The sequence below is a fragment of the Drosophila rhopaloa genome, unplaced genomic scaffold, assembly GCF_018152115.1.
Source record: "Drosophila rhopaloa isolate 14029-0021.01 unplaced genomic scaffold, ASM1815211v1 contig_178, whole genome shotgun sequence".
Classification (NCBI taxonomy): domain Eukaryota; kingdom Metazoa; phylum Arthropoda; class Insecta; order Diptera; family Drosophilidae; genus Drosophila; species Drosophila rhopaloa.
The window spans coordinates 3,556,489-3,572,189 of record NW_025335059.1 but is presented as its reverse complement, the minus strand read 5'-3'; the positions used below and the strand labels follow the sequence as shown (position 1 = coordinate 3,572,189).

The 15,701-nt window shown below is 41.2% G+C and overlaps 1 protein-coding gene across 1 annotated transcript in view; it reads left to right on the top strand.

Annotated features, from left to right (window-relative positions):
* The first annotated feature begins 332 nt into the window (after positions 1 to 332).
* LOC108053739 (transcription factor mef2A) overlaps positions 333 to 15,701 on the top strand; it is a 35,803-nt gene continuing 20,434 nt past the window's right edge. The window contains exon 1 of the mRNA XM_044459177.1: positions 333 to 717. Within this exon, the coding sequence (XP_044315112.1) occupies positions 694 to 717 (24 nt within the window). The 5' untranslated portion in view covers positions 333 to 693. The remainder of the gene's footprint in view (positions 718 to 15,701) is intronic.

The window sequence follows — 15,701 nt, the reverse complement described above, 5'->3', positions numbered from 1 at the left end:
GCCCACCAAAATAGTTCAGGAAATGATGGAAAAGAGGAGTTGTGGAGGGAAGGGATGTTAGGTGATATTCGGAGCATCAAGGGATTGGGATTGGGCCTGTGGCTTTCGCCCGCTTTTGTCCCAGCCTGGCGGCTTTCCACAGCGCAACTGAAAATACGAAAATGCGAGGCGGAAAAGCTGGCAACAACAAAGCGCGCGATGTGTGCGCATGTGGCAGGGTTGCCAGCGCTCAGAGAGTTTTCCAGTTTCGGCGGCGACAACTCTGGCCGCCCGGCTGTCGAGTGGTTTTGGCCTGGCCGAAAGCGTTCAGTACGAACTCTGCACTTCGCACAACAAGACGCCAAGCGACCAGCGACGACGACGCCAAAGGCGCTCGGCCAAAGCCACAGAGCCCGAGCAAAAACTACGTAAATTTTCCACAGCCATTTTTCCCATTTTCCTCAGTTGAACAGCGGCAGCAAAAGCATCGAACAAGAGGTCTGTGTGTGTGCCAGTGAGTGTGTGTTTTGTGTGTGCAATAGTGAATTGTTCTTGGACCGGCGATCGAGTCGCCCCACCCCCCCAATCCCGCAAAAATGTGGAGCTGGGGCTGAAGCACACCGTCGAACCCACAACAAACAGCGACTCAGAAAAAGGCGCCAAATTTAAATCAACGCCAGCCGAGATTACCTCCTCGAGACCCTGCAGGAAACTATGAAAATGTGGACCGAATCCAATGTGAGTAGATCGAGATAAGATAAGCTTTAAGTACCGCCCATGATATTGTTCAATGATAGTGGCCAGCGATTTCTTATTGTCATTGTTTCATCTTTGAATTATCAATATTTGCACTGAACTGAACACTCTGTTATTATCGAATTGCCCAAATTTGTATTTTAATATGCATTCCATGACCTTAAGTTGTGTTTTGAGATCGATTACCTCTCTAAAAATCGAAGTTTAAAACAGATAAATTATATTTAAAACCCTAATAAACATTTCATGATAAGTATTAGCAATGTATATTTGTTCAATACATAATCAAATAATATGCTGATATTTTTTATTAGTAAAATAGTAAATGTCTTAAATACCCATTTCGACCAAATAAAGCATGATTGGTAAGAAACTTAAATTTATTTGCCTTAAAAAATTCTTGCTTAAAATAAAAAATCTATAAATATATTCACGGTTATAAAAGGTTTAAATTTAATTTGGCAACATAATCACCTTAAATAATGAAGTACTTATGGATAGGTAAAACAAATCTTTCTTGATAAGAAGGACATTAAAAGTATAACACTAAAACTATATAATCAATATCCAGCATCAAAATATTTATTGCCGTGTATGATTGCATATGAGTACATGTGCCTCTGCCATCTGAGGTGCATTCGCAATCTTTGTTTTGATTCTTAAGTTTCTTCTATCGGCATTTATGTTTTGTGCGCGTGTTTCTTTTGCCGTTTACCGGCGAATCCAATTGAAAAGCCATTTGGCTTCGGCCGGGAAATGCTCAATGGATTGGTCAGGGGCGTGACGAGGGGGGTCACGGAGGAGGGGAGGGGCCTCCAACGGAGCAGCACGCATATCCATGTGGGGCATTCGTAGTAGGCACGCACAGCACGCGTCGTCAGCTAGCCATTTCCCCCGACTTCCCCGATTCTCAATGCTCAATTCCGATTCGATTTCCATTCCCAAGTTGGGGCCTTTAAACCTCAACCCCCCTCTCCGAGCCCCTTTTTCGCAATCGAAGCCAAGTAAACAAAAGCCAGCAACAGCAAGGTTTTTTTCTCTCTCTTTGTTTTCTTTCTTTATTTCTACCGCTTGTAGCAATTAAATGAAAGTTTTTGTGATGATGGACGACGTGAAGGAGCGGTGGACGGTGGGGGGTGGGTGGGTGCCGTCGAAAGGAGGAGGCGTAGAAGCCGGCGAGCAAAACAAAAACTGCAAAAATGTCATATGCGTCGTCGGGGTTGGGCTATCGCCTGGGGGGTGGTGCGGTTGGCTGGGGGCCTGTAAAGTGCATTGGCATTTAAGATTCGTTGCAGGCATCTGCTCGAAGTTTTCCTACAAATAAAACACAAAGGGGGAAAGAAATTTATTGAAATAAACTTGACCCACAATTGGCTAAAAGGGTTTGACGATGGCAGAAATGCTGACTTCAAAAAATTGTATGATGCTCAGAATTTGTCAGGTAGCCTTACATAAACGAGTGTATTCCATGTCAATAATAATATAATATTGTAGGTTTACAGAAAAATATAAATACTTAGTTTTAAAGTTTTTGCAAACGGTTTATTCCGGCAGAAAAACTCTTGCAAGATGTTTAAACTATTTATTGTGTACATGTACGAATTCAAAAAATATTTATCCAATTCAAGCAAATAAGGTTGAAATGGCACATTATTTTCTTCTGAAATATTATTTTACATTCGCTATTTCTTTTTTTGAATCTTATCAGTTTCAAGTGGTTTTCAACTATTTTATAAACTTTACATTAACAACGCGATTAATATTTGGCCCGTTAAAGCGATTTTATTGGTTATTCACTTTTCTTAACTTATAAGCGGTAAGATATCTAGCCGATTGTTTTAACTTTCTTGGTTCCCCTAAGTTTGTAGAAATCAAACTATGAATTACCAAGGTACCTCTTAGAAAGTCTGCTGTTTAAAAGTCAACAGATTCGCTCGCGCTACACATTAATGGTTAACCAGAGCAGAGGTCGTAAAACGGTAAATCAACAATAAATACCACTTTACCGCTCCCCTCTTACCAACTTACGCACACACACATATACACACTCTCCTGTAAAGGAATCCACTTGTCCTTGACACAGTGACGTACCATCGTCCGAACGTTGTATAATAATAGCATCATGACTTGCGCTTGTTCCGCTTCTTTGTGGGCGGGGGGCGGGTACGGCACCCCAGCAACTCATTTTCATTATCGGTCCCATGCAAATGCCCGTCGCATACCTTAGGTCAGTTTCCGTATCATAAAAAAGGCACAGACACACACACATACAATCACGCGGAAAGGGGCAGCAGCCGGCGGCGGACAAACCCTTTTTTCAGGGCTATAAATACAGGCGAACATCTCTAACTCGAACCTCGAATACGGAATTCAGACTTTGAATTGTAGATTCATTTAAAATATTATTATGTTATTGTTTATAGAACATTAAAAGTGGTTATTATTATAGGAACTGTTTATTAAAGGTTTCTTCAATGCTCCCTTTTTTTGATTTTTACCGTAGAAGATTGAAACGGAGAACTTAAACTGGTTAAATACGAGTATAAAAAGTTTTAACTTGCACGTTTTCTCACAAGCACATCAGGAATGTGATTTAGTTTTAGACGTTATTCAATGGATGGGGCTCATCCCTAAGTTAAGGATTAAATACAAATAGTAGTTCCATATTCTATTTAGTTTTAATTTAAAAATTTTATGAATTGGTTCAATCGTCAGAATTTTTCCATATGCCAAATTTGGTATATGTTCTAACTTTATACGTAAATCCATGTTAAATGTTAACTTTGAAAATATTAGTTTCATTCGAGGTTTAGTTTATTTCATTGTTTTAAAGTGTGTATTTCGAATGTCATATATGGGAATGAATGTGTATTGTAGTATAGTGAAGTTGGACTGTATAACGGTATTATGCGTATTTACCATTACGCTTTCAATGGACAATAATAATGGACAGTGCTGCCTCTGCCGCTGCTCTTCTTCTTGCTCTTGCGGCTGGCCATAATTTATTGGCCACTTGTTTCTAAGCGACGGCACAGCAGAGGCAACCTGCCGTCATGAATGAATGGGAGTGAGTGATAGAGAGAGAGGGGGTTGGGGAGGGGTTTAAAGGGGGTGAGTGACTGGCTGAAAGAGTGAGTGGAATGCCACTCGCTAATAAGCATCAAGAGCACAGACACAAAAGGGCAAAAGCAAAAGCAAAAAGCAAAAGTCAACAATAACCACTGCAAGAGTAAGAGGGATGGAGGTAGGCTGGCAGCACGTGCTAAGCACATTTAACGACAACTACAACAACAACAAAGAGCAGCCACAAAAACGATTAAATTAAAAACCAAAACAAACTAAAGAAACGGCACTGGGCAGCGCTGCCGACGTCGACATCGCGGTCGCAGTGCAGTCAACGCCAACGCCGCAAGGAGAGAGATACAAAAACAATGTTGAGTACACAAGGCACACACAAAAATAAAAGAAAAATAATAAAAATAAGGCAACAAGGAAGGCAGCGCGCATAATAAACGTCAATTTAAAAATGCTAAAAGCTCGCGACGCCGACAGCGCAGTCGACCCAAGCCGGCGACAATAATAATAATAAAAAAGAAAGAAAAAAAGCAAGGGAATCGCCGAAAGTTAAGAAGTAAACACAGGCACTTATACACACACACAGTGACACACGGAGAGCAATAAAAAATAACCCTTTTTCCGGTTTTTGTTTTGCTTTGCAGTTTCTAATCAAGAGGAAATACATGAAAGCGGCAAAATGCCGCTACTTTTTTTGGTGTGGAATGGGCAGCGAATTTTCTTTTTTGGCACTTAGCATAGGGAATCCCCGCAATCCTTTTTATGTTGTGCGAAACAGCGCCACAAGGGGAAATAGAAAACAAAATGACAGATCCATAATGATTTTGAGCTTGTGTTCGGAGTGAGTGTTAATTTGGTTAGTGTAACTCAAAAGAAAGCTACAACAAAAAAATCGCTAAGTTTATCATCCGTCAGCTTGATTACATGCGAAATCTCATACACCTTGAACCCCTCAGCTCTTAATAGAATAGTGGGCAATGTTTTGCAAAAAGATTTTAAGAGGTTATGCCGTCGGTAAAGCATAATCTGAACTTGTTTTGTAAATTTATTAAAATGTAATCTTAAGATATCAGACTGAAAATGACTCACAAACACGGGAACTCTTTTAATAAATAGCATTTGCGATTAGATCAGCTGTCCGTGGCATTCATTGAGCACTTTTTCAAAGCCAAATATTTACTACGAGTCACACATGCCGGCACGCGAGAACCACTATCAACCCACACCGATTATTCAGTGGCAATAAAAACAATAAAAATCATCTCTCAGCCATTTACATAACGATCAAAACAAAAGCTGATTGGGGTAGGGTCTAGTCGCATTCACATTCACACTCACGTTCGATGCCGGGTGTCATAAATAATTTCGATTTGACTTATATTATTAGCTTAATAAATATGAATGAAAAAAAAGAGCAGCGCAGTAAAAAATAAGGCAGACGGAAGCAAACAAACAATCGGCGGCCAGAAAGAGGCATGAAAATTGAATGAGTGAGTGAAATGAAAGACAATGCGGCGCCAACATCAGCGTCGACGTCGGCAGCGCTGCTTAGCGTGAGAAAACCCATTCAAATTGTCAAACACAAATGTCTACGTAATGATCGGCCCCTAATAAATGACAATCGAATGGGAATGAATGAACCAAACCGCCGGGTGAGCGAACGAGAATGAAAGTGCGATTCCAATTACGACAACAAAAGCAGATCGCATAGGGAATACAAATGGGTCAAGAAAAAAGAAGAACTCAAGTGCCCCAGATTCCGTAGGTCCAATTATCACATACTGTTATTGACGGTATTGAAATGCATGGCGAAAATGCTCAAGCATTTACTTTATTATTTACAAATAAGCCAAAGTGTACAATCATTCCAATCATTTATCAATATTCGAGATTCATACACATTATAAAAAGCATTGCATAAATATACATATTTTAACATTTTGAACATATTGACTTAGTATTGAATTGAAATTATGCAAAATTAGTCACTTTTCTCTTCTCTATTACCCACATTTTAAAAGAATGTGGCTGGCTATTCGACCAGTGGAATAAAGTTTCTCTTTTAAGATTGCATACATCCAATATTTGCTATGAACTTTTTGAAGGCTTCTAACCATCGAGCGATTACCGTAACACTAACTAATTAAGCGATTGTTAATCATCTGCCAAAGCTCTGCTAATGTGGATGTGTCTTTCCGTCACGAAAACTACAGTGCAGCATCATGCAGCCTGAATCTGAGTTGACATGTCCACAAAGTCCAAAGGGTTCCCCTCCATACGAAGAGGGGGGTCTTTAGCCAAGTGCAATGGCAACGGCAAAAACAACAAGACTTGCTCCACTCCTTCGTCCCATCCCTCAAAAACACCACCCCCTCTGGCCACTCAACCCTTTGGCCGTACGAAGTGGCGTATCAAAACAAAAAAGGCGACGACAGCGTTTCACGTTCTGAGCACAATTAATAAATTATAGACGGCAGAGGAAACGACGGAGACCAAAAGGCAAAGAGCAGCGCAGCGGCAGAGCAGTTGGAAGCGACAGCGTCGTTGGCAGAGACTGCGGCAGAGCGACCAGAGTCACGTGAAAAGCGGCGAAGCAAGTGATCAAAACAAAAACCGACAAAAAAACGAATTTATCATTACAACAAGCAATAAAATTAATCAGCAATTCAAAAACTGCAAGTGTGTGTTGTTGTTGTTTGCCGTCTGAGTTGTTGCGGTTGGTTTAATAACCCGAAAATAATCGCGGGCGAGCGACAGAGATGCCAATAGTTGGCTCGAAGGAGAGGCAGCGACAGCGACGCCGGCAGAGAAACAGATGAAGTAGAGCAGACGTCGTCGGCGTCATTAAAACAACATAAAAAGTAATAAATAAATATGAGTACGGCCGAGAATGTGTGTGTGTGTGACAGGGAGAACGAACGACCTTCAACTTCCTACCCTCTTACCCCTGCCATAGCGACATAGACAGATAAACGGCACAGTGGTCGCTCGCAAATTAGAAGCTCTTGCCATTCGAGTGTTTTTATTTGGCCAAAACTTCTCCAATGCAAAGGTCTTCATTTGACTTCATAAAACTTGTTGGAACCTTGTTTGAAGTATTTGCGGGGGTGATACAAAATAACTAAATAAACTTACAGCAGCTTTTGAATTGTCGTCAAACCAACCTTACTTAAAGTAATAACAAGTTATTTTTTCAACTTCTTAATTAAGCTTAAATAAGCCGAAAATAATATTGTCATTCTTATCGGTTATACTTTTCAGCTTAAGAAGTTTGTATGAACTATTTACAAGACAATACTACTAAGTACATAATTACATTTTGATAGCTTTTGATAACACGTAATTCCCGCTTCTTGATTGTTTAATGGGGCCTATAATACCAAGTGGAAATTATAGGAATCCCAGCTTCATATTTCTAAAATATAATCCATAACTCACTTGTATTCTACTTCCGAGCGCCCACTGTAGCTTATGTGACATGTGATGGTGGCGCTACCTGTCCGCCTGACTGTCAAGCGATGACATTGATAGCTCTAACTGTAAACGCAGAGCTGCAAGTCGAAGAGCTGCGACAGAGCGAGGTGGATAGACGGAAAGCACTAGCCAGCAGTCAGAGCGAGATGGCGGACAATCGGCATAAATTAAAGGCGAATGCAACATGTGAGTCTGCCCAGTCGCAGTCTCAGATTTTTGGCGCTGCCAAGTGTTTTGCATATATGCAAATCGCCCGCACACAATCTCCGGCCGACCCACACACACACACAGTCTCACCCGTTTCGGGATTGGGGCAAATGCACCTTGCAACGTCGCGAATTCGAACTTGTTTGGAGTCGCCTCGAAGAGAGCGCTCGCGTCAGTCGCCGAAGAACTTCAAAGCCAGCAGCATGTTGCATGCCATAAGCAAAAAAAGAAAAAAATCTTAATAAAAACTCAACAACAACCGTGGAAGCAGCAGCATCCACAATCCCTGGCAGCGGCAAATTAAACTAATAAGCGTAAAAGGAACAGCAAACTGATTGCAGCGCTGCAGCTGCGACGTCAACGTCGGCAGCGCTGCTGGCGCCCAACTCTTGGACTGTCGAAATCCATTATAACCCGAATCGGCAATCGCATTTCTTCCTTCGAGTGGCGCGGTCATGGAGCTGCAATCAAGCGCCCACTCCCTCTCTATTTCCCATTTCCCAATTGCCAAATGCACTTAAAAAAAAAATTAAGTCAAAAATACTAGGAAACCATTTTTTGATTTTCCATTTATGCAAGGTTATCTCTATTTTTATTATTGTTTTCCTGAGTTGTTTCTATTTTTTCATTAAAATTAGTTCCTATATATAAAAAAAGTTTGATAACTCATAAACTAAACCTTCCCGAGCTACTCAAAAAATATAGATTTTCGGAGCGATTTAGCAGTAGAAACATATTGGGCTTTATTTCCACTTTTAAGCCTTACTAAACAAGAAAAACTTCGCGAAAAAGTCATTTAAAAGTAACTAACACATATTTTAATGGGCTTATTAACGTTAGACAAATACTTTTACGAGACTGTTATAAGTCCTCTACCTGTTGTTTATATCCACAACCTAGCAAAAAGTACATTTTTCAGTGGGAAAATCATAAAACTGAAGTTGCATTGATGCTCTAAGCGTCCCCCTTCATACTTCCCCCGGCACCACGGACCGAAACGAACTGAACTGAACGTAACCAGCTTTTGGCCTGGCCAAAACTCTAATCCGACAGGGACAACTCGGACGGGGCATGGGAATTGGCAGGGATAGAGAGATTGCCCTGAAGGGGGCGACAGGATGCAAGTGGACAGGGGAGGAAAAGAATCATGCTAGGTGGGTGGCAGCAATGCGAACTTTCGGAAATTGAAACTGGCATTAGAAGAGTAGCAATGAAAAACACCAGCATTCGCAAAACAAACTGAATACTAAGGAGCTTAAACACATACCTTCTTTTCGAGAAGATCATGCGATTCAATGCATTTTAAGTTCAGCCTATGCAAACAGTAATTCTCATTTCAATATTAGATAATTGCCCTGATTAATTTCCGGTGTAATTAGTTTGTGTACTAAAAATGTTTAAATTTCCTCGGAATTATTGTTTTTGCATGATTTAAACAATCTTTTAACTTATCTATTTCTATTAAAAATGGATAATTTAAAAGTAATACGATATTAGAAAAACATAGAAAATTATATTTAATAGACCAATCTTTTAATTTTTTTAATATCACAATATAAAACATAGTCAAGCAAACAATTTGATATCCACCTAAAACATTCGCCCTTAAGTCAGAAAATTCCAACCAATTCGGTAAAAATATGAAGATCTATTCTTGTGATTCTCATACCGATGACCCAGAAACCAAATGAAAGAACACTTAATCTAATAAAGGAACGAATGCAGCGCCAATCAACCAATGGGAAACCCCAAGATTACCAATTTGAGGCCATCTCGATTCCAGGCTGCACCTGATCTCAGTTATCAATGGTGCGGCGGCCCCAGGAGAAGAGTTCATATGTACCCACGGAACCGATCATTTCGACAGTCGCAATTCCTTCAAGCGGTCGGGCAAAAATAGCCAGCGCCGTCGAACACAAACATTATTAATGCCTCTGTTGTTGTTTGGATAAGTTTTACTCAATCGCATCGAGTCATCATCCAGTCCGCAGAGGCGAGGCGATGGAGAGAGCGAGCGAGTCTCCAAAAATAATGCCAACAACAGTGCGCCGAGCACAAGGCCAACAGCTGGTCGCTCTAGTCTTTGGGGCCCGAATCTGAATCTGCGTCTTCATCGGCATCAACGGCATCAGCATCCAACATCTCCGTGTCTGTCTCCTCCTGCCCCCCTCTGTCCCCAACTGCGTCCCTGGCTGGCATCGCATCCATTCCGTTCGCTCTGTTTCGGCGCGGCGTTCCACATTCACATCGCCATCCACACAGCAACATATCCACACTGAAATCCGCCAAACCTGCAGCACTTTTCTACCCTAACCCGTGGAGAGGGTGTTACAATTTCAACCAAAAGTTTGAAAACATATCAATATTATATTTGTCCTCTTCTTTGATGACACAGATAACTGCTCTAATGTATAAATTAGGTCTAAGGTTAATATTGAGGCCAGGGGAAGAATCAAGTCCCTGGTGGGTAAAAAGTCCTTTGTCTCTAATCCATCTGAACTGATGAACACTATTTTTAAAAATGTATACACATTGACTAATTGCATTACATTAAACCAACATTTACAAATGTTTTCAAGCTCTATTATCCCTTTAAAATGTAGATATTCGTACCATCTAATATTCTAGGATATATTGGGGTGCACTCTTATTGGGGTCGATGATGTAAGATTGTTCAAATGTAGGATCTAAAAAAGCAAAAGCAAATCTACATACTAACAAGTATAGTTATTCTGAAAGTGACCAAAGCTAAATCTTGCGTTTGAAGACCAAACAGTATGACCCTACAGTTTCTTATGGGAAAGTCCCATGATGCACAATGGTTTATTAAGAGCAATTACAAATACCAGCTTCATTTATAGGGATTTAAATAACTGAGTTGCTACGGTACTGAATGACTTAATATCATCCTGTAAAAAGTGGCTGAACTGGATCTCGCAAGGGTATTTAAAGCTTCGGTCGTATCGGTTAAACCTCCTTTTTGCTGATATTTCGAGTAACTAGCACAGGCAACAACAACAGCACAGCAAAGCACAGCAGCACCAGCACCGAACATGTTCAAAGTTTCTCGGATGCGACGGCGACAACCAGCAACAAAAAAACAACCAAAAGCCGCCACCGCCACACACTCGCATAAAATTTTAATACAAAAATGCTGCCAAACATTTGCCCACCCCCGCAGTAGCAGCAGCAACAGCAACAGCGACCGAGGCAGCAGCAGTGGCAGAGACCATTACGCAGGGGCCTCTTTCTTTATTTCCTTCCTTCGGTCGGTCGGTCGCTCCGACCTGACACTCAACTCAGCTCAACTCGCCGTTCAGCAATTTCATTTCAACATGTTTCTAACAGAGCTCGAGCTCGGGTCCGCAGTCCCGCAGCCAACAGATCTTGGTTCGCTTCAGCAAAAGCATCTTAAATTTTTCTGTTCGCCTCAACCCTCAACCCTCACTCTCCGCCTCCGCCTCCGCCTTCCCCGTGCTCCACGTTCCCCATCGTTGTCGTACTTTATAGTCGTACTTTGTTGGTTTTCTACCCACAAGTCTTTCTCTTTTTCGTTGTCGCTGTACCCAGAGCCGGAGCCAGAAGAAGAAGCAGTACGGCACTGGCAGGGGCAAAAAACCGAGGGAAAAAGAATTTTTTTTATAGGTATTATTTCGTTCCCACATACGACGCGCCGAGGCGAACGACGGTCGGTCGGTCGTTCAGTCCCACAGTCCCACAGTTCGACGGTCTGATGGGACTAAGCAACGATGGGACGGTCGAAATGAACGAATCGAGAATGAGTGGGGGATGAGAGGCAATGAGTCGAGGGAGGGAAAGGAAGGGAAACGGCAGAGGCCGTGACAGCGTCAGCGCATGTACATATAAAACCCGATACTACGTCAGCCAGGGTTGCCAGGGTGGCTGGGTACGCAAAGGAATTCCGCTAAATAATGCTATAACGCCATATAATGTTTTTTATAAAAAATAAATAAATAATTATGTAGATGCTTGATTAAATTGGAAATTTGACTACACATCTCAAAATCTTTGTACAATTTTGTTAAAAATTTTTTTATTTAAATCATTGTCAGAACTTTTTACAATGAAAAATAATGTAGTTAAAAAGTGCTTACAAAATGATAGCTATCTATTGCCGACTCTTTAAAGGGGTATTCTTAAAGATTTAATTTTGTTACTTATTAAATTTATTGGAAACTATAGAATAGCAATATAATCTCAATTGTATAGTTACTCGGAAATCATTCAAATGCCGCAATCTACTCGGTAAGACCCAGGTTGTGGGTTCAATGCCGTTTCGTTTGGCCGAGCGCTTGGCAACTCTGTGCACTTGTGTTGCTGCTGCCTCTGCTGATGTTATGCCGCCTGTCTGCCAACCAGCCTGCAATGTCCCGCTACCCGCTCCGCTCCGTTCCTCGTCCGCCCCCGTCTCCTCCCGGGCATGCCAACGAACGAACGGCCATCAAGCCATTTGCCTCTGACAGCGCACACGATGCGCCGCACAAATATCGCCGAGCAGCCAGCGCACATACAATCCGACGTATATGTACGGGCTATATATTTTTGTAGGTTATGTGTATATAGCAGGCGGTCGGTGGAGCGGTGTGAGTCAAGCATTGCGATTGTGGGAGAGAACGAACGAACTTCGGTTCGGCAGCGCAACGAAAACGAGCTTTGCTCTTCGGCCCTCGCTCTCTTGCTCCTGCTCTATGTATGAGGCGGCTGTGTGTGGGGGAGTGTATAAATACAGTTTGTAGTGCTTGGTAAAGAAAAGTATCTTGTAGATACATTTCACAGTTACAACCTGATCTATGTAGATTCCTAAGATAAATAATTCAATCCCAAGTGGAGCAATCCTATCGTATATAAAATATTATTCTGAATAAAGACTAGATCTTAGAATTAATTTCAAACATAAGTGTTTTTACACATAAACATTTATTTTGTTGATTGACATCATTAACTGGATTTAATAATACAAATTCAATTCTAAAATAATTTTAAAATGAAGTTATCAAAATTTATTAAGTCTTAAAGGAGATCAAATTATACAAAATAAGAAATATCCACAGTCGAATTTAGCTTGAATTTATTTTCTGTAAGGGGTATTTCTTAGCGAGTGCCGCCAGTGCACACTGTACATAAAATGTTAAAACTCTGATTATGACGATGGCGTTGGGCTGTGTGGAGGGTGGTGGGGATGGAAGCGGGAGGGGTCGGTTGGGAATCGGGGATGAGCAACGACAGCACAACAACAGAGAAGAGCACAGCGCACACACAAAATAAAGCAGAGGAAGAAGAAGCAACAACAGAAGAGGGAAAAAAGTTTCAAATGGAAATTTTGAATTAATGAACGAAACGAAACGAAATGAACTAAACTGGTTTCATTTGTGCTCTGAGCTCAGAGTTGTTTTTGCCTGCCGTTCCACACTCTTTCTCTCTGCTACTCATCTTGTTGTTGCTGTTATTGTTGCTGTTGTTGTGCCGCTTTCTTGGCGGCCTGTGCGTTTCTCATTTGAAAATATTTTCGCCTCGAACGAAAGAGGCTAATTAAGCCAAAGGAATTTCTCTGCAATTTCCAGCCAGCAGCAACAACAATTGAGTTTCGATTCGAAAACTTGTCGTCAGCTGGGTTTTTAAGTTTTTAGTAGTTTCGTGGCAAGAGGAAGAGAGCAGGAAGTAAATTAGAACTCTCTTTTTTGCGGCGAAACGATCCGTAAGCAAACTTTGAATTCGCCGCGAACGGATCGCTTTTGTTTATGGCTGCCACTTTGGTTTTGCTCGCTTTTCAAGGCAATCAGGTGCAATAGTTTCTCGCTCGGCGGTTCCGAATGGTCGCCTTTGTAGCAGAGGTTGTTGTTGTTGTTTTCAATGTTGTTGTTGCCAACACGAAGCAACAACAAACTCTGGCCAAAGCGGAAATGAATGGATCGCATCGGATCGGCCGATGACGATAGGTTCGCGGGCGAGCGAACAAGTGCAGAATCGCCAAGGAACGTGTTCTCTTTAGATTTGATGCACGTCTTTTGGACACTGTGGGAAAAAGCAGCTGCTAAGAATTCATTCTAGTTCTTGATTCTAGTCTTAAATTAGCTCTTAATTTATTTAAACTTTTTAATCCACACACGATCTTGTTTTCTAGAATCGCAGCTTATATTGCAAGTGTTTAAAGTTTTTTAAAATATGTATTCTATGTTTCCTTTACTAAACTACTATCACTATACAATTTTACTACTTTTGATATATGGCCAAAAGGAAATCTAAGCGCTCTAAGTTTTGAAATCTTGAAACGTTAACTTTATTAGTAACCTGTGGGAGGGGACAGTTGTGGATGTTCCTGCAGAAATACAATTTAAATAAAGAAGCATTCATCCGGCTTTTGTTTCTTGCGCACTAATTGTTTCCCATTTTCCTCAGTGAAGACTAGTTGTCTGTCGCTGATTATTGTTCCTGGCACAACGGCGGCGAATGCTTCCCGTTCGAACGTTTTCTTATCAGCAGGTTGCGCGCGATGCTATCGGTCAGGGTCGTCGGTTCGGGGAGTTCACACCAGCAGGCTGCTCCTCCTTTGCTCCTGCACTGCTCCTGTTGACAGATTGTATAATTGGCGTTGAATTGATTCGATTACTGAACGTCGCTCGCTCATTCGCTCCGCGTTTCTTTTATTTAGCTTCGTTTGCGAATGAGTTGCATGAAGTCCCCACATGCCCATTTGAGATTCTGTGATGATGATGCAAGCAATAATTTGGTAATGAATCCTTTTAAAAAGGAGAAACTCAAAAGGATAAAAGTAATTAAATGGTAGAAATAAAACAACCCAGTTTATTATTTTTACAGTTTACATAAAAGAAATTGCGTAGGCAATTTAAATCAGCAAAAGGTTCATATAACATACCTACTCAGTTTCGTTATTAAAACCAATATTGCATTGCGTAATTTACTATCAGTAAAAATGTATTAATTGATAATTGGCAAAGCAAAAGCCTTTTCCAGTATCGAATAACTTTATTAAAATAGGATGGGGACTGTAGAGATAAATGCCTAAACCAAATTAATAAATAACACATTAAAATTGTATTCTGATTTCCTTAATTGTTATTTAAAAGCTTGGCCTATCGCTATTTATTAACGATTATCTGAAGTAGGATGAATTTTTACCAAGATAAGGAGACCTCGTATGCAAAAAATTAAATGTTTAGTCTTTAACTTTAATAGTAACGTAATCAACTCGATAATGAATTTAATACATTTGTTTCTAGTTTTCAAATAAACAAAAAATTAAAGTAATATAATAATAGTTTTATATGTAAAAGCATGTAGCATATTGTCCATATTATGTCTAATTTCTCTCAATTACTATTATTATTCAAAACACGAAAATATGTATGGTAATTTAACAGAGTTCCACGAAAAATCATCAAAAATAGATAGATATAACTTAACTATATCGATAACTTCCCAGTTAACCATACTCAGAGCTTTCCGGGCAATGAAAACCAAACAAGACTATGCAAAGCGGACACCTGTTTTTGCAACACGATCGCTATTGTTGCTGCGGTGCTGCGATGTTGCTGCCGTGGATGTTGCAGCAGTTGCTAGTACAATGGTGGTGGTGTTGAAAAGTCCTCCTCCTCCTTTAGCCACTCGGGCCATTTATTCAGCATTCAAAACTCGTCTAAATCTAAACCGAAGCAACATGTGTGTTGTTTGCCAGTGAGTGAGTGCCGGCTAGCTTTCAATGGGACACGTTTGGAGGGGGTGGTGGTTCAGTGGCTCGGGGAGAGGGGTTTGGGGTTTCCTCAGGGGGTGGCGCAGCCTCTGGGCCACTGACATATGTGTGAATAGCGAACGCTGGCAAAATATTTGCACGACGCAGCCTCGACAAAACACACGCACATACACATATTTTGAAAAGCTAACGGCAGCCGCAGCGCGTGTGGGCGGTTGCGCAACGTCGCTGCTTTTGCCTCTGCCACTGGCTCTGTCGACGCCTCTGCCGAAGCCAAAGCCGCTTGCATTGAACTCGGAAGTAGACGCAATTGAAATAGAGAATAAAAATAAAACCAGTTGGCGACGCGGGCCAACATGCAACATCAACATCATAACATATTCAAATCGCCAACTGCGCTGCCAGCGGCATTGTAACAGCAACGTCGACGTCACCGTCAACGGCGCAGCATTTGGAGCTTTTACTCTCACGTGAAAAGCGA